At 35.1% G+C, this 17,593-nt stretch overlaps 2 protein-coding genes and 2 pseudogenes across 4 annotated transcripts; 3 read left to right on the forward strand and 1 right to left on the reverse strand.

Annotated features, from left to right (window-relative positions):
• The first annotated feature begins 2,754 nt into the window (after window positions 1–2,754).
• LOC125832652 (premnaspirodiene oxygenase-like) lies at window positions 2,755–4,318 on the forward strand (annotated as a pseudogene).
• Window positions 4,319–5,580: 1,262 nt separating this feature from the next.
• Window positions 5,581–8,721, forward strand: LOC125832645 (surfeit locus protein 1-like). 3 transcript variants are annotated; one of them, XM_049511842.1, is made up of 6 exons: window positions 5,581–5,799; window positions 5,914–6,014; window positions 6,232–6,470; window positions 7,314–7,485; window positions 7,573–7,856; window positions 8,367–8,721. In XM_049511842.1, exons 1-6 carry the CDS (start codon window positions 5,661–5,663, stop codon window positions 8,434–8,436), a joined length of 1,005 nt encoding a protein of 334 aa, XP_049367799.1. In that variant the 5' UTR covers window positions 5,581–5,660; the 3' UTR covers window positions 8,437–8,721. The 3 variants fall into 3 exon arrangements, with proteins under 3 accessions (XP_049367799.1, XP_049367802.1, XP_049367801.1); XM_049511845.1 differs by lacking the exon at window positions 8,367–8,721 and adding an exon at window positions 8,211–8,283 and having other exon boundaries at window positions 7,573–7,896; XM_049511844.1 differs by having other exon boundaries at window positions 5,592–5,799; window positions 5,920–6,014.
• A 368-nt stretch (window positions 8,722–9,089) lies between these two features.
• On the reverse strand, window positions 9,090–13,614 carry LOC125832647 (uncharacterized). Its single transcript, XM_049511848.1, has 7 exons — window positions 13,418–13,614; window positions 12,108–12,181; window positions 11,898–11,979; window positions 11,686–11,811; window positions 11,466–11,572; window positions 10,469–10,626; window positions 9,090–9,494 (listed from the first exon to the last, which is right to left on the reverse strand). The coding sequence occupies exons 1-7, from the start codon at window positions 13,564–13,566 to the stop codon at window positions 9,246–9,248; spliced, it is 945 nt and encodes a 314-aa protein (XP_049367805.1). The 5' UTR covers window positions 13,567–13,614; the 3' UTR covers window positions 9,090–9,245.
• A 2,175-nt stretch (window positions 13,615–15,789) lies between these two features.
• Window positions 15,790–17,441, forward strand: LOC125832288 (premnaspirodiene oxygenase-like; annotated as a pseudogene).
• Window positions 17,442–17,593: the final 152 nt, after the last annotated feature.

Here is a 17,593-nt window from a genome sequence, read left to right on the forward strand (position 1 = left end):
TCCTTAATGTATAGCGATGGTCTTTAAAATAGTCACTTGATTGAAATAGTCCTTAATGTATAACAATGGTCCTTAAAATGGCCACTTGATTGAAATGGTCCTTAATGGATCTAATTTAATTATGGATAAAAAAAATCCTAATAACTGAGTCTGCTAAATTTTAAGAGTAATTTTCCTAGATAGTCACCATGTTTGAGAAATTACCTAGTAATATCACTTATGTTTGTTTTAGAACTACAATAATGTAACGACCGGATTCCGTCATTATAGAGATGCCCAACGGGGGAAAATTTGAGACCGAAAAACTTTTTTGTAGTATTTGAATTTTCCCAACCTAGTCCAGATTTGGTTGAAATAGGAGTCTTTAAGGTGTAGGGAAATTTGGTAATGATCGAGGGATTTATTTATAATTTTGGTTACACGAGTGGTTAGATAACTCGTAAAGGAATCCGTATGACTTTACGGAATTGAATTCGGGCGAGTAGGACTCTCGGAATCGATCTTAATGTGAAGGGTATTTTCTAAGCGTCGTGAGTTAGAGCTGTGTTGTGAAATGAAGATTTTGGAATTATTAAAATAGCTCACTATTTCGTGCAAGGCGCTTTGGCGCTGGATTTGTCGCTGTAGCGGGGTGAGGGCCGCTTTGGCGAGCCAAACGCTACTTAAAGTCGTAAATAAATCCCTAAACGACCTCATTTTGCACTTTTCAATTTTTAGAGCTAAGGAACAAATCCTAGGCGACTCCTAACAATTTCCACCATTCTTGAGGCTAAATGTAAGTTTTTCACTCCCCGAATTCATTTTTCGATCCGTAGAACGTAATATAATGGGTTATTAATGATGGGGGAGGGTTTTTGATCTAGATTCTATGGTGGAAAAAGCCCTAGTTGGATACTTGGGATCATGGGTATGATCTAGGGTTGTTAGAATTGTTAGTAATCTGGGTAATTAGTGATTGTTTATTGATTCCCGTGTTATTATGATTGTTTGTAGACCAAAAACAAGCGAAATGAATCTGGAAAGGGAATGATCAAGTTTCTTAGGGTTTCAAGTTTGTTTCGAGGTAGGTAATAGTTATGATTCTATGATTATGTGATGTATGTTTCTTCTTGTTTCATTATGATACATGTATGTATATAAATGTTGCATTATTGATCACACTTGTTGTAAATGAGATAAATGAATGATGGTTACCATGAAATCATGACTTAATTGTATGATCTTGAGGATATATTTGTGATTGTGATTGTGGTTTATTGAATGGATCGGTTGCCACGTTCTGACATAACTAACTTGGATTGGTTGCCACGTTTCAGCATAATTATGGGATCGGTTGCCACGTTCCGGCATAATCATTGGAACGGGTACCACGTTCCGATATGCTAATTGTTTGGGTTTGGGTTCCATGAGAGGACCAATGACTTGTCATAATTGTGTATCTTAAGAAATGTCCGTTGTTCGTAAATGTTGATGATATTGTATATGTTCGATATATGCATGTGATTATATTGTTGTATTGGCTTGCTTATGTTACACTTAGTGGGATAGCTGTGTGATCCTACCAGAACACTGTGGTTGTGTACTGATACTGCACTTACTCTTATTTTTGTTGAGTACAGGGCATCTTCCAGCGGCTACTGACAGACCTCACTTAGAAGATCAATGATCATCGTTCGAATTCAAGGGTGAGTCAATTCTTTCGGGCTGTCATGAGTTCTTCTTTCGTCTATGTCCACACTTTCGGACTTAGACATTTCTATTAGTTATTAGTACATTAGTTTGGGGTTGTATCCCTTCTTGTTTAGACTTGTTGAACTTTAGATGTTTTGGTATATTGACTTTCAGGTTCTATGTTATTTCTTCTGCATTGTTTAGTTCGTTGTTAGACTTTTGTTGGAGTTTATGGAACTCTCTATTTCTTTCCTTAGTATTTAACTTGCTTCCGTAACTTAAATGTCGTAGTTTTGGTTTAGTTGCTTGGTTTGTGTTGTAGTAATGGTTCTCCCACCGGAGGGTTAGTGTGGGTGCCAATCACGATGGTCTGGGTCGTGACAAATATTACCCAACTTTGCATATTTTTCTCAAAATATATTTGACACAAAAAAAACATTATTCTCTCTCCTATTGAGATGTCATGTCATATTATTCATTTTTTAATTAAAAAAATAACTTTTAAAAATAATTCATATGTTATATTCAGTAAAAAATATTCTTAATTATTTATCATTTTTAGTTTTTTACTTTAGTATATTAAGAGATAGACATTTTTTATTAGTGTAAATCATAATAACAGAAAATAAATATGAGTTTGTTTAAAAATGTTCACTTTGCATTATGTAATTATTATTTTTACCGAGTATATCATATGAGTTGATTTAAAAAGATAAAAAGAGAACAATATGACATGACATTCATTAATAGAGAGAAATATGTTTTTTTGTGTCAAGTATATTTTAAGAAAAATATGCAAAATTTGGTGATATTATAGTCTTAAAATAAACAAAAGTCATATTATTAGGTAATTTTCCAAACATGAATGACTAGGGAAATTACTCTAATTTTAACTTGTCTAAATTTAACTTATTTTGCACCATAAATCAACGGGAGAACAAAAGGTTCTAAATAAAAGTGAATTTTGCTATCGCAGCCAATGATGTTGACAATTTGTACGGCATAAATCAATGTATTCTAGTATTGTTTATATATTGAGTGTCTAATTTCTCATCCATCCTGTTTTGCTTAATTATTGAGCTTATGGAGTTGCTATTCATCTTCACTTCACTCTTGTTATTCCTTTCTTTCATCCTTCTTTTATGGAAGCAATCAAAAACCTTGAACAAAAAATTGCCTCCAGGGCCATGGAGTCTACCTTTTATTGGGAATTTGCACCAGTTAATGAATGGTCGCCTTCCACATCATACTTTTAGAGATCTATCGCAAAAATATGGACCGATCTTTCATTTACGTCTTGGAGAAGTATCACACGTTGTTGTATCTTCACCTGATATAGCAAAGGAAATCATGAAAAATCAAGATCTGAATTTTGCTACTAGGCCTCAATTAATGGTCGGAGAAATCATTATGTATAATCACTAAACATGCGCAAAGTGTGCACCCTGGAACTTCTTAGCACAAAAATGGTCAAATCATTTGATTCAATTCGACAAGCAGAGATGTCAAGTCTTATTTCATCCATTAACTCCATGCCGGACTCGTTGATCAACTTGACAGATAAGATTTTTTGGTTTACAGGTTCTGTAACTTGTAGATCTGCTTTTGGAAAAATAATCAATGGTCAAGATAAGTTGATAATGTTGATAAAGGATATCACATTATTAGCTGGCGGAACTGAATTGGCTGATGTATTTCCATCTCGAAAATGGCTTCACCAGATTTATGGATTGAAGTCAAAAATATTGAAGGTTCACAAAGAAACAGATGTAATTTTGGAGAATATCATTAATGAACATCAGAAAAATCGAGCAAATGGTAACAATGGCAATAGTGAGTATGGAGGGGAAGATTTAGTCGATGTTCTACTGCGAGTCATGGAAAGTGGCGAACTGGGAACTCCCATCACAAATAATAACATCAAAGCAGTTATATTTGTAAGTTTAGTTTCATATAAAGTGTCTCCTTCTCTCTCTCTTTAGTAGTATATTGAAATGTTAAAAACTAGGTATATCTGAATATTTTTAGTTACATGCAGGACATGTTCATAGCCGGAGCTGAGACATCATCTGCGATTATTATTTGGGCATTGGCAGAGATGATAAGAAATCCAAGAATAATGGCTAAAGCACAATTTGAAGTTAGACAAGTCCTTAAGGGAAAGACAATATTTGAGGATACTGATCTTGAAGAGTTGAAGTACTTAAAATTAGTGATTAAGGAAACGCTAAGGTTGCATCCTCCATTTCCTTTATTATTACCAAGGGAATGTAGAGAAGAAACAAGAATCGGAGAATACACAATACCTATCAAGACCAGAGTCCTAATTAATGCATGGGCAATTGGAAGAGATTCTAAATATTGGCATAATCCTGAAAGCTTTATTCCTGAGAGATTTGATAATAGTTCAATTGATTTTCGAGGAAATCATTTTGAATTTATCCCCTTTGGTGCAGGAAGAAGAATGTGTCCAGGGTGGTTATTCGGCTTATTGAACGTAGAACATCCTTTAGCTCAGTTGCTTTATCATTTCGATTGGAGGACTCCTTACGAAGGCCCTCTAGAGAATTTTGATATGACGGAAACAGATGGAATAACTGCAATTAGAAAGGATGATCTTTGTTTAATTGCTACTCCTTTTGATTAAACTTAAGAACTTTGTTTTAAATAAATAAATAAATAATTGTGCTGGTTTACGAGCCTGTGATTACTATTAATAAAAAGAGTATTTATTTTACTATAACTTGTCCTCATATCTTTACCTGATATAGCTATCTCTATCTTACATTTGAGTAAACTGATAATTCAAAGAAGAAGAAAATTAGCAATATTTGTGTTCAACGTCATACCAGGTTTGAATTAGGGCTGCATAACTTTTGGATCAAATCAACAATCCAAATGGATAAATTGGTTATTAGGTTAATGATTTGAACTATTGGTTTAACGGTTCGGAATCGGGCTATTGATTCAGGTCTCGGTTTAGTTCATTTCTCATCACGATTTCTCAGTATAGGCACTCTATACTGCATTGCTGTTGTTTTACTCAGTTACTTTGATGTTATTTGTAAAATCTAATAAGTAGCATTTGTATTGAGGAGTTTCTTTGATTGCTATAATCTGCACAAGAATCAATGGCTACAGATGTTGATTAGCTGATGGAACGACCAAATTGTATGAGAAATCTATTAGATTTAGAAAATGACTTGCTTTGCTTTGATTGCTATAATCAGCTACATGTCAAGCTTAAGCTGCTAAAATGGCTATTCAGAGTTCCTTATCATACTTCTTCCTTTCACTTTAAATTAGATTTTGCACAACCACATTTGGTTTCGTTTAGTTATATGAACTAGCTAGCATCTAATCCTGAAATTTGTAATATGTGGATCACTGCAACTTTCTTATTTACCACAAACTGTTCTGTTTCCTTCCTAATCTAATCTATGGTACGCACGATAAGTTTGAAAAATGAGAAAGAAGAAAGGATTTACGAGCTTATTAGTGCACAAGACGTAATAAATAACGACACATGCAAGCATATAAACTCACGCCGGAACGGCATGCTATCGGCAACGTAAATGGCAGATTGCGCTACTCTTTTTCAAAGCGCAGTTTGCACATTCATTGCCTTTTCTATAAGTAATATATAAATAATTTGCACTCACAAGATCGACGACTATTTTCCGGCTAAGAGAATGGAGACGATGGCCGGCGCGGCAGAAGAAGAAGATCAAATTACAGAAATGAATTTGCATCTGAGATTTATAAAGGGTGAAATTGAAATGAAAAGAGCCCTAAATTGGGATACTTGGGCTTGTTTGTTAACCCCGTCAAGGAAATGGGCCTTTTAGTCCATCTCTGTTATCGGTTAATGTTTAGATGAAATTACAGTTAAGCCCTCGAAGTGTTCTGTAATTTTCACATTCGCCCATAAACTTTTTGCGAATTTCAATCAAAACGACGACATTTCGAATGGTAGCTTCAGTACGATCATGGCAGCTTCCATATCTAAAACCCTAACCAGAAATCTTCTCCGGCGAAGTGGTGAGACTACACAAGCATTGCAGCTCCGGTTATCCTCCGCCGCTTCTTCAGCTCCTGCCATCTCTGTGACTGAAACTCAACCTCCAGGTCACCGCCTTCTCCTTTCTTCCTCAAGCAAATATTGTAATTTTTTAATCATTTTTATCTTATTTCCGGAATTTAGGTTATCTGAATCACTGCCGGTTTGTTTGTATTCCTCAGAGAAAGGTGGACCTTCAAAATGGTCAAACTTACTGCTCTTCGTACCGGGGGTCATCACCTTTGGCCTTGGCTCTTGGCAGATCATCAGAAGGCAAGATAAGGTGAATACTTCTTTTCGGGAGATTTATCATTTCTATTTTCTAAAGGAAGCGCGATGAAAAATGCTGTTGATGCAATTTTGTTTTCGATGGATACTTTTTGTTGCTTGGTTTGTTCAATCACTGTATCTAAAGTCTGGAGTGTGGTTAGTTCGTTATAGTTTCAGTTAATGCCAGATTGCCTGAGAAAGAAATTGCAAACATTGATCACTATTTGCAGATTGAAATGCTTGAGTACAGACAAAATCGATTGCAAATGGATCCTCTAAACTGCAATGAGGTTTCTCCTTCAGGTGAAAATGTGGATTCCTTGGAGTTCTGCAGGGTACTATGTAGAGGAGTGTTTGATGAGAAGAAGTCCATTTTCATAGGGCCACGCTCCAGAAGCATTTCAGGGGTGACTGAAAATGGTTACTATGTTATTACTCCTCTCATGCCTTTGGCAAATGATCCTAAGAGGTACATGTACATAAGACTAAGTCAGTATAGTTTTGTGCATTAGGTTTGTACTTCTTGCTCAAGCTTTGTTGATATCTCAGTGAAAGTTAAATAGGATTCCTGAAAAAACAACAGTTAAATAGGGTTTAGTCACCAAAATAAATAAATTGCTACATCTAGTCACTCAGTACATGTTAAAAGGAAGTTACTGAATAGTAGTTGAGATGTCACTGATTTGTAATCTCTAGTTATTATAGAGAGCGCAAAAAGATTTGGCTGTTTTTATGATCAAAGATTTTGGTACTTCGCTGCACCTGTAAAAACCAATATTGCCATTTATAAGGTCCAAAGATAGCTTTCTCATTAACAAGAATTTAATTCCTTTAATCTAAGCTGGTGCATCATTTTTTGTGTGTAGTGTATACCTCTCATAACTTCACTTGAATCACTTATGTATGTATTAGCTCAACTGCTATACTATATTACAATACATCTAGCTTTCTTATTGCTTATATCATGATTCAATGAAATTGAGTTTCTTATTTATTTTTATTTAAATACTCTTCGGATTGGTTTAGGATTGAGATGAGTGGATTTATTTGATTAATTTTATTGGTTTCTAGATTGTTATGCAACTAATTCACACCATCTACTACCTTTTTTACACTCCTTACCTTTGTAGGCATTAACCCAACCATCATACTATCATCTAGTTTCTCTCCAAGATTAAGTTTTCTGTATGCATTTACAGTTTTGGCACCTTTTCATTTAAATTTTGAATCATACGAGAAAAATCACTTCAAATTCATGTCTGGCAGCAGCATGAGTGGTTAATTCGGTCTAATCATATCAACTTCCTTCCAGTGTGCAGGCACCAATTCTTGTCAATAGGGGATGGGTCCCCCGGAATTGGAGAGACAAGTCTTTGGAAATGGCTGCGGCTGATGAACAACCTTCAAGTATTGCACCGCCATCTCAAGAGAGTGGAAAGAGCTCCTGGTGGATGTTTTCTTCAAAAAAGAATAAAGTAGAAGAGGTTATTCTCTTTTCTTACTTTAATTTCCTGATTAAAGTTGTGTGTAATCTGAACATGGCACCTGATGGCAATACATTCAATCAACAGGATCAAGTTCCAACTGTTAAACCCACAGAAGTGATTGGAGTCATCAGAGGAAGTGAGAAGCCAAGTATATTTGTTCCAGCAAATGATCCCAATTCCTTCCAGTGGTTCTATGTTGATGTTTCAGCCATTGCTCGTGCTTGTGGACTCCCTGAGAACACACTCTACATTGAAGCCATCAATGATAATGTCGACCCAAGCAATCCTTATCCAATTCCAAAGGATACAAACACATTGGTTCGGAGTTCTGTAATGCCACAAGATCATCTTAACTACACATTTACATGGTATTCCCTGTTCGATATATGTTCTGATACATGCTTCTGAGTCTTTTTACCATTGATATATTGACTATTTCTCTCATCTTATTGAGGCCCCTTGTCTCTGTCTAGTGCTAATGCTTTTATCGAAAGAAATTACCATGTAAAATTGTGTACCTAAACTTGATCGAAATTTCATCTCACTAAAAGTTTGTTTCCCTTTTCCAACTTTTTACATCTAGGTTTATTGTCATGTCTTTTTTTGTCAAGTTTTGATGAGCTAATATTGGATTCCCAACAAGTCAGCAAAGATGAAAGATTATTCGCAAGCATCATTTCTTGGTTTTACTAGACTTCACATGCATGAAATAGTTTCACTAGTATTTATGATGTGACAAACTACTAAGACTAATTATTTAGAAGTTTATAACTCAGAATTAGCATTCAATTGGATTACACCTACATGTTGCAGACTTCTCCTGTATTTATTTGTTCTTTTTGTGTATTTTCTGAACTACTTCTCTATTTTTTTGCAAGGTATTCTCTGTCAGCTGCTGTGACGTTTATGGCTTATAAGAGGCTACAGTCAAAGAAAACCCGGAGATAGCAAACGTTTGAACTTGTTCCTTTGAGGGTATTTTGGCAATATAAGATCAGCTAGTCGTTGAGGCAATGCTGCTAATTTGCACCCCAGGGACCTTGAGAATATTACAGAGTAGCTTTCATGTCATTAACCATCTCTAAGGAGAGAAAAGCTGCTATATTTTCAACCCGTCTCAGACCTTCAATCCTTTTTCTCCTACATTCTACAGGCGAATGCAACCCATTTTTTTAAAATGATACCAACCCAATAATGTCGATTTAGTAATATTCTCAAGATTTTGTCATCTAAGAGTTGTTTGATAAGTTAAATTTTGTTTTGATAATTCTTCTTACAAAAATGCTTTCTTTGATTTAAGAGTTTTGAGAAATTATACACTGATTATGTTGTTAATGTTGTTCTTGAATAGACATTTTTTAGATTCTATGTAGGAGGGTTTTTGCTATATTAATCATAGTTTCTCTATGAGGTTTGCTCAATTTGGGTTTACAGGAGATTGCCATTAGGATTGATATAGTAAAACCAAGTCAAGCCGAAAGTCCCTTTTTAACAAATGTAAAACTTAACTGTGAAACTTAGTAAAAAAAGGATCTCCGAAACAAACTGATATTAAATATACTAATTTCCCTTTCCATATGCTTTTTACAACAAATCGCTGCCTACACAATAAATCAAAGAATGGAAAACACAACAACCGAAATAAAAGGAAAGCAAATACAACACTGCCTAGGGGAACAGGAAGAGTTTATCAGACCAAAGAATGAAATGAATATAAAATAGAACTGAGAAAGAAAACAAAACAGATTTTGCTCGCTTTAATAACAGTTGACAAGTAGGGCACTTGTGGTTGCTTCACTATGTAATGCTTTCAATAAAGCCACAAACTTGAAGAGACTTTCTTCTGAAAACCATTTTAGCTTCCATTTCAGAGGACCTGAGACAGGTTTTCTCTTCATGAGTTTCGTATTTTTGACTACCTTGCCCTCCTTCAATGAAAGGGGGAACTCGGACATGACACCTTCCAAAGTCAAGGTCACACAATAGCAATCTGTGGTTTCGATTACCTGAGAGTTGAAGGAAATCCATACCATCAGCTGTGTTAATGCATTTCCGAGTAAATTTTTATGTTGAGAAATCTACAACCCATAAGATCCTACAAATCAACCAGTATTGCCTAAACAACCAAAATAAGACATGGTGAAAGCAGTCATAAAATTAAAGAACAGTCAGCAGTAGACCCAAAAACACACTATAATAAGAATTAAACAGTTTCAGAACCTTAATCTGAACTAAATAGGATTCTTGGTTTGTGTCAACTAGTAATAACTATATTCTGTTGTCTCTAAATTCCATGGGCAAATATTAGACCTTACAGCTGAGTCATAAAGGCAATTTGGTTTCTGTATTAGATTGAAGAGGTTGCGCATCAGTTTGGCCAGTTAATAGAAAAGAAATTTACAAACCCACCTCAGAGTTTGTCACAATCTGCTACTCTAAATTGAATATAAGAAGTCAAATTATATACCTTACTGGCATCTGTTGAAAGGAAATGGTTAGAGAAGGTTTAAAAAATCAGTGCTTGCAGCAGATCCTGAACTCAAGACTTTTTGCACCCTTACAATTGTTGGGAAAATATATAACTTGTTGATATAACCACTAAATTTGTCTCGAAAATCATCTGATCAGTGATGTGATATAGTCAATAAATATGGTAATAAACTAAAATAGACAACTTTTATGGTTTTTCATATTCCGAATGATTCTTTTTCTATATTTAGGCAGCGGGATCAATTGCATTGACACAAAATTGTGTGCACAAGCACGGCAGCAACACTGAGTTATACTTGATACCAAATGACCTAAAGGAAAGGTGAACCATATAAAAAGACAAATGATAAAGATGTACAAATAGTTCAACAACCAAGAGGTGAACACTATTGACATTACCATGTATAAGATGTTGCTAGATTAATTTATTGAAAAGAAAAACATGATACTAGATTGATAAGAAACAAATGCTCAAAAAAAATATTATTACCACTTCTGACACGCTGACAATGGAACAACAAGAGTCCAACGAGAAATAGGAGGAGCAAGATGCACTCTCAGAAAGGGAACCAAGCAGGATTACATCTTCCATGCACAGAAGTAGATGCCTCCCAAGCACAAATAGTGATCTCCCCATCCATGAATCCTCTGTCAATTATAAAGAAGTTTCATTAATCAACCAACACCTAACAGGAAATTCACAACTGAGATGTTTTATCAACCTAACAAAGTTGGACAATTCTGACAAACAGTAATAATGTACCCATTGTAGGACAGCTGGACAACTGTTCTCTTTGTCCAAAAACTTCAAACTCTCCTTGACCACCTCACTCCCCCCCCCCCCCCCCCACCCCCCAAAAAAAAAAAAGGAAAACAAGAAACCAAAAAAACAGCAGAAGGAGAGACTAATGACAATGATGATGCTGGCAAAAATAGATGCACCATGTTGGGGCAAAAAGTGTTTTTTTCTCTTTTTCATTGCTGTTCTTTAGGCAAGGAGTCAGCCTAGATAATCTGTTAAGCTAAATAACAGATTATTTCTGTCTAGCTATCTAAGTTCTATGTGTCATATCACTGACATCACTCCTTTTGTTTCATGTTGGTGCCATTTGCTGCAATCCTCTTTGCTTTGTCAATAAACTAGAAACTTCTTTGGATAAAATAGAAGCAGCTGAATTTATTGAGAAAAGGAAAAATTATTGCAAAAAGGAAATGCTGCAAATATGCCACCCTTTCTTTACACCTACAATGCTCTACTCCAACTAAAAACATATAGCTTTGCTTAACAGAAGCAGCAACATCTCAATGAGGACTTTTATTTTTGAAACTGGCAACATACAAGTTCGTAACATACTCATAGGACAAATACAGCTATTCAATTTTTCTTGACATCAGCAATGAAGCTATGAAGACACCTCTATGTCCATGCTCAACTACATCAGTATAAGGATGATCATATAGAAGACTGCAAGAACAACTAGAAATACCTTTCGAATTGTTGCACCAGAACATCACCATTGAATACTGAAGAATGCTCATCTTCAAACCTCCACAGACATGTCTTTCGAAAAGATCAGCCTGAACCTTCTCCAAACTGTCATCAATTTGGAAAACCAGCACATAAGGAAATGGTAATCAAAGTAGAAACATAGTACTCAATGTTTTCCCACAAAACCAATTTAGACGTGCAGAGCCAAGGTAGATCACCTTCGCAGAGAACAGTTATTTTCCATCACATGTGAATCAGTAAACCCTAATATCGATAATAGTTCTCTGGATACGTCTATATTTCTGGTCACGAAGAGGTAGGTTGTGTCCCGTTCAAAGCACACTCTAGTTGAAAAAGGATGGAAGAGAATAAGATCTTCAGAAAAGTAAAAGGCACGCAAACCAATGGAAGTGACACAGAACCCACAAACCTTACAATCTGAAGTCCCAAACCCACAAAAATCTCTCTCATCTGTTGTGTACCATGACAGCCAACCAATCTTAATCTTGAACCTGCTAAATTCCAACATACAAATAGTGTTTGTAAGCATGCAGCATCATTTCATTGTCTCTAAAGTAGTAATCGAAAGAGAAAAAAAACTTCACATCTTGCAAAATGTTCATACCACAGTAAAGCTAACCTGACCCATCACATGAGTTTTCAAGGAGTAGCACATGTAACTTATGCTCACTGCTCAAGGTTACAGCTACCTTGCTGTAAATTCAATAGGATTAAAGTAAGTAATAGTGGAAGAAAACAGTAACTTAAATGACTACAGCTCAGAAAAGTAAAAGCACGTTAGTGCCCATAAAAACAAACTATAAGAAGTAGAAACAATTCCTAGATGATATAATCCAGACATACGATATGTTTTAGCAAAACTAGAGTTAATGTTCTTGGACATAGCACGGAAAATAAAGCAGGCAATCGAAAGACTCAGAAAAGAAAAGGCAAGTCAATGCTTAGGAAACTCATAACACTTGGCAGAAAACATCTGAATATCCTATCGAGGCATGCCATAATATATAGTATAGACACACTCATACTTGAGATACTATTATAGTCTCGCATGGTTCAAAAGACATATAATTTCCTCATGCCATATCCACAGATCCATCACAATCTAGTTTTTTTTTCCGATGGAGGACACACATTAGAGAGCTCTTTCCACGTAAACCATTTCTTTTGCTGATGAATCAAAGAATCATTTCACTTAAGATGTGCATCAATATGGTGCCAAAAGGCTGCAATTTTTATTTTTTTTATAAATGCAAGTTGCAATTTTTTTAGCATTGATCTCCTTTCTACTTGGACCAATTAAAAGAACTAATCAAACTAGTCCTCAATCATAAACCTATCGAAGTTTTTCCCTCCTTGACATAAATTAGTAATAGTATATTTGACCTTAAACATGAATCAAAGAATTTCATTTATCCCTTTTGCTAGCGAACACGACAGACTTGAACACCCATATGAAGTTCACCAGTTTTTGTAGCCCCTGACTTGTCCTAAAAACGTAGATATCCTCCAGACCTTTAAAGATTCCATGAACCCCACCTCTCCAAGACAAATATCACTTCCCAATGCAATGAGATAGCTAAGCATGTTTTGGCGAGGGAGAGACAACTGAAAAGAAAGGTTTTTTGAGCAGTGGCAGCTACTAGGAGCTCAAACTTGGGTTAATATGTCAATACAATCTCAAGGAGTACGATAAGTAAGTATGCAGGCTGATTATTTGAACACAAGAATTCAGAGAGCAAACTAAAATATCCTTGAGCAAAAAAGAAAGGTGACTATAATGAAATCTCATGATCGACACCCAGAATTGCCAACATGTAACTGACAAACTCATACCATTTATCAGAAGCGCACATAGTAGAAAATAAAAATGTCCGCCCTGCACAAAAAAAAATTCCATCTAATTAAAGATTTTGGGAATGGTACATCTACCTTTCACTGAACTGAGAGTCCTTTTCAAGCAAACAGTTGCATAAAATGTATCTCTGACAAGATTCATCAATTCCAGAATCAGCAGCTTTGTTGTTAAAGTAATTCTTAATTAGCTCCTCAGCCCCACAACTATCAAGGGATTTTCTCATCTCACTTTGGCTAAATGTTCCAACCCCTCTGTCTTGAAAACCATTTGTATCCACTATTTCGTGCAAGGCGCTTTGGCGCTGGATTTGTCGCTGTAGCGGGGTGAGGGCCGCTTTGGCGAGCCAAACGCTACTTAAAGTCGTAAATAAATCCCTAAACGACCTCATTTTGCACTTTTCAATTTTTAGAGCTAAGGAACAAATCCTAGGCGACTCCTAACAATTTCCACCATTCTTGAGGCTAAATGTAAGTTTTTCACTCCCCGAATTCATTTTTCGATCCGTAGAACGTAATATAATGGGTTATTAATGATGGGGGAGGGTTTTTGATCTAGATTCTATGGTGGAAAAAGCCCTAGTTGGATACTTGGGATCATGGGTATGATCTAGGGTTGTTAGAATTGTTAGTAATCTGGGTAATTAGTGATTGTTTATTGATTCCCGTGTTATTATGATTGTTTGTAGACCAAAAACAAGCGAAATGAATCTGGAAAGGGAATGATCAAGTTTCTTAGGGTTTCAAGTTTGTTTCGAGGTAGGTAATAGTTATGATTCTATGATTATGTGATGTATGTTTCTTCTTGTTTCATTATGATACATGTATGTATATAAATGTTGCATTATTGATCACACTTGTTGTAAATGAGATAAATGAATGATGGTTACCATGAAATCATGACTTAATTGTATGATCTTGAGGATATATTTGTGATTGTGATTGTGGTTTATTGAATGGATCGGTTGCCACGTTCTGACATAACTAACTTGGATTGGTTGCCACGTTTCAGCATAATTATGGGATCGGTTGCCACGTTCCGGCATAATCATTGGAACGGGTACCACGTTCCGATATGCTAATTGTTTGGGTTTGGGTTCCATGAGAGGACCAATGACTTGTCATAATTGTGTATCTTAAGAAATGTCCGTTGTTCGTAAATGTTGATGATATTGTATATGTTCGATATATGCATGTGATTATATTGTTGTATTGGCTTGCTTATGTTACACTTAGTGGGATAGCTGTGTGATCCTACCAGAACACTGTGGTTGTGTACTGATACTGCACTTACTCTTATTTTTGTTGAGTACAGGGCATCTTCCAGCGGCTACTGACAGACCTCACTTAGAAGATCAATGATCATCGTTCGAATTCAAGGGTGAGTCAATTCTTTCGGGCTGTCATGAGTTCTTCTTTCGTCTATGTCCACACTTTCGGACTTAGACATTTCTATTAGTTATTAGTACATTAGTTTGGGGTTGTATCCCTTCTTGTTTAGACTTGTTGAACTTTAGATGTTTTGGTATATTGACTTTCAGGTTCTATGTTATTTCTTCTGCATTGTTTAGTTCGTTGTTAGACTTTTGTTGGAGTTTATGGAACTCTCTATTTCTTTCCTTAGTATTTAACTTGCTTCCGTAACTTAAATGTCGTAGTTTTGGTTTAGTTGCTTGGTTTGTGTTGTAGTAATGGTTCTCCCACCGGAGGGTTAGTGTGGGTGCCAATCACGATGGTCTGGGTCGTGACAAATATTACCCAACTTTGCATATTTTTCTCAAAATATATTTGACACAAAAAAAACATTATTCTCTCTCCTATTGAGATGTCATGTCATATTATTCATTTTTTAATTAAAAAAATAACTTTTAAAAATAATTCATATGTTATATTCAGTAAAAAATATTCTTAATTATTTATCATTTTTAGTTTTTTACTTTAGTATATTAAGAGATAGACATTTTTTATTAGTGTAAATCATAATAACAGAAAATAAATATGAGTTTGTTTAAAAATGTTCACTTTGCATTATGTAATTATTATTTTTACCGAGTATATCATATGAGTTGATTTAAAAAGATAAAAAGAGAACAATATGACATGACATTCATTAATAGAGAGAAATATGTTTTTTTGTGTCAAGTATATTTTAAGAAAAATATGCAAAATTTGGTGATATTATAGTCTTAAAATAAACAAAAGTCATATTATTAGGTAATTTTCCAAACATGAATGACTAGGGAAATTACTCTAATTTTAACTTGTCTAAATTTAACTTATTTTGCACCATAAATCAACGGGAGAACAAAAGGTTCTAAATAAAAGTGAATTTTGCTATCGCAGCCAATGATGTTGACAATTTGTACGGCATAAATCAATGTATTCTAGTATTGTTTATATATTGAGTGTCTAATTTCTCATCCATCCTGTTTTGCTTAATTATTGAGCTTATGGAGTTGCTATTCATCTTCACTTCACTCTTGTTATTCCTTTCTTTCATCCTTCTTTTATGGAAGCAATCAAAAACCTTGAACAAAAAATTGCCTCCAGGGCCATGGAGTCTACCTTTTATTGGGAATTTGCACCAGTTAATGAATGGTCGCCTTCCACATCATACTTTTAGAGATCTATCGCAAAAATATGGACCGATCTTTCATTTACGTCTTGGAGAAGTATCACACGTTGTTGTATCTTCACCTGATATAGCAAAGGAAATCATGAAAAATCAAGATCTGAATTTTGCTACTAGGCCTCAATTAATGGTCGGAGAAATCATTATGTATAATCACTAAACATGCGCAAAGTGTGCACCCTGGAACTTCTTAGCACAAAAATGGTCAAATCATTTGATTCAATTCGACAAGCAGAGATGTCAAGTCTTATTTCATCCATTAACTCCATGCCGGACTCGTTGATCAACTTGACAGATAAGATTTTTTGGTTTACAGGTTCTGTAACTTGTAGATCTGCTTTTGGAAAAATAATCAATGGTCAAGATAAGTTGATAATGTTGATAAAGGATATCACATTATTAGCTGGCGGAACTGAATTGGCTGACGTATTTCCATCTCGAAAATGGCTTCACCAGATTTATGGATTGAAGTCAAAAATATTGAAGGTTCACAAAGAAACAGATGTAATTTTGGAGAATATCATTAATGAACATCAGAAAAATCGAGCAAATGGTAACAATGGCAATAGTGAGTATGGAGGGGAAGATTTAATCGATGTTCTACTGCGAGTCATGGAGAGTGGCGAATTGGGAACTCCCATCACAAATAATAACATCAAAGCAGTTATTTTTGTAAGTTGTGTCAAATAAAACATCCCATTCTTATTCTCTCTTCTCTTCTTCTTCTTTATATTTAAAAATATTTATTAGTATTAAAATGTTGAGTTTAGTAATCATTCATAATATTGGAATGTTAAAAATGAAGTATATCTGAATATTTTTAGTTATATACAGGACATGTTCTTAGCAGGAGCTGAAACATCATCTACAACAATTATTTGGGCATTCGCAGAAATGATAAAAAAACCAAGTATCATGGCAAAAGCACAACTTGAAATTAGAGAAGTCCTTAAGGGGAAGAAAGTATTTGAGGATATTGATTTAGAAGAATTGAAATATCTAAAATTAGTGATTAAAGAAACATTAAGGTTGCATCCACCTCTTCCTTTGTTACTCCCAAGGGAATGTAGAGAAGAAACAAGGATTGGCGAATACACAATACCTATCAAAACCAGAGTCCTAGTGAATGCATGGGCAATCGGAAGAGATCCTGAATATTGGCATAATTCAGAAAGCTTTATTCCTGAGAGATTTGATAATAGTTCTATTGATTTTCGAGGAAATCATTTTGAATTCATTCCCTTTGGTGCGGGAAGAAGAATGTGTCCAGGGTGGTTATTCGGCTTAATGAACGTAGAACATCCTTTAGCTCAGTTGCTTTATCATTTCGATTGGAAGACTCCTTACGAAGGCCCTCTAGAGAGTTTTGATATGACGGAAACAAATGGAGCAACTGCAAGAAGAAAGGATGATCTTTGTTTAATTGCTACTCCTTTTGATCTCTCTCTTAATAGTAGAAATAAACTTTAGAACTTTGTTCCTTTATTTCAAATAATTGTGCATTTCTCTGGTTGCAACTTGTTTAGAAATTCAAGAGAATGCTGTTGTTGCAGTTTACTTTCTTATAGATACTTTGTTCCTTCTTTCCAGATCTACTATAGTTGAGTCGGCTTATTTTGACT

This window comes from Solanum verrucosum, unplaced genomic scaffold, assembly GCF_900185275.1.
Source record: "Solanum verrucosum unplaced genomic scaffold, falcon-dt-bn FXZP01000009.1, whole genome shotgun sequence".
NCBI lineage: Eukaryota > Viridiplantae > Streptophyta > Magnoliopsida > Solanales > Solanaceae > Solanum > Solanum verrucosum.

Excerpts from the sequence above, each read along its gene's own strand:
- LOC125832645 (XM_049511842.1), top strand. The coding sequence starts at position 5,661 with ATGGCAGCTTCCATATCTAAAACCCTAACCAGAAATCTTCTCCGGCGA. Across the intron at positions 5,800-5,913 it reads GACTGAAACTCAACCTCCAG|AGAAAGGTGGACCTTCAAAA; the intron begins GTCACCGCCTTC and ends TGTATTCCTCAG. Across the intron at positions 7,857-8,366 it reads CTTAACTACACATTTACATG|GTATTCTCTGTCAGCTGCTG; the intron begins GTATTCCCTGTT and ends TTTTTTTGCAAG.
- LOC125832647 (XM_049511848.1), bottom strand. The coding sequence starts at position 13,566 with ATGAGAAAATCCCTTGATAGTTGTGGGGCTGAGGAGCTAATTAAGAAT. Across the intron at positions 12,182-13,417 it reads GACTCTCAGTTCAGTGAAAG|CAAGGTAGCTGTAACCTTGA; the intron begins GTAGATGTACCA and ends TTGAATTTACAG. Across the intron at positions 10,627-11,465 it reads CTGGTGCAACAATTCGAAAG|AGGATTCATGGATGGGGAGA; the intron begins GTATTTCTAGTT and ends TATAATTGACAG.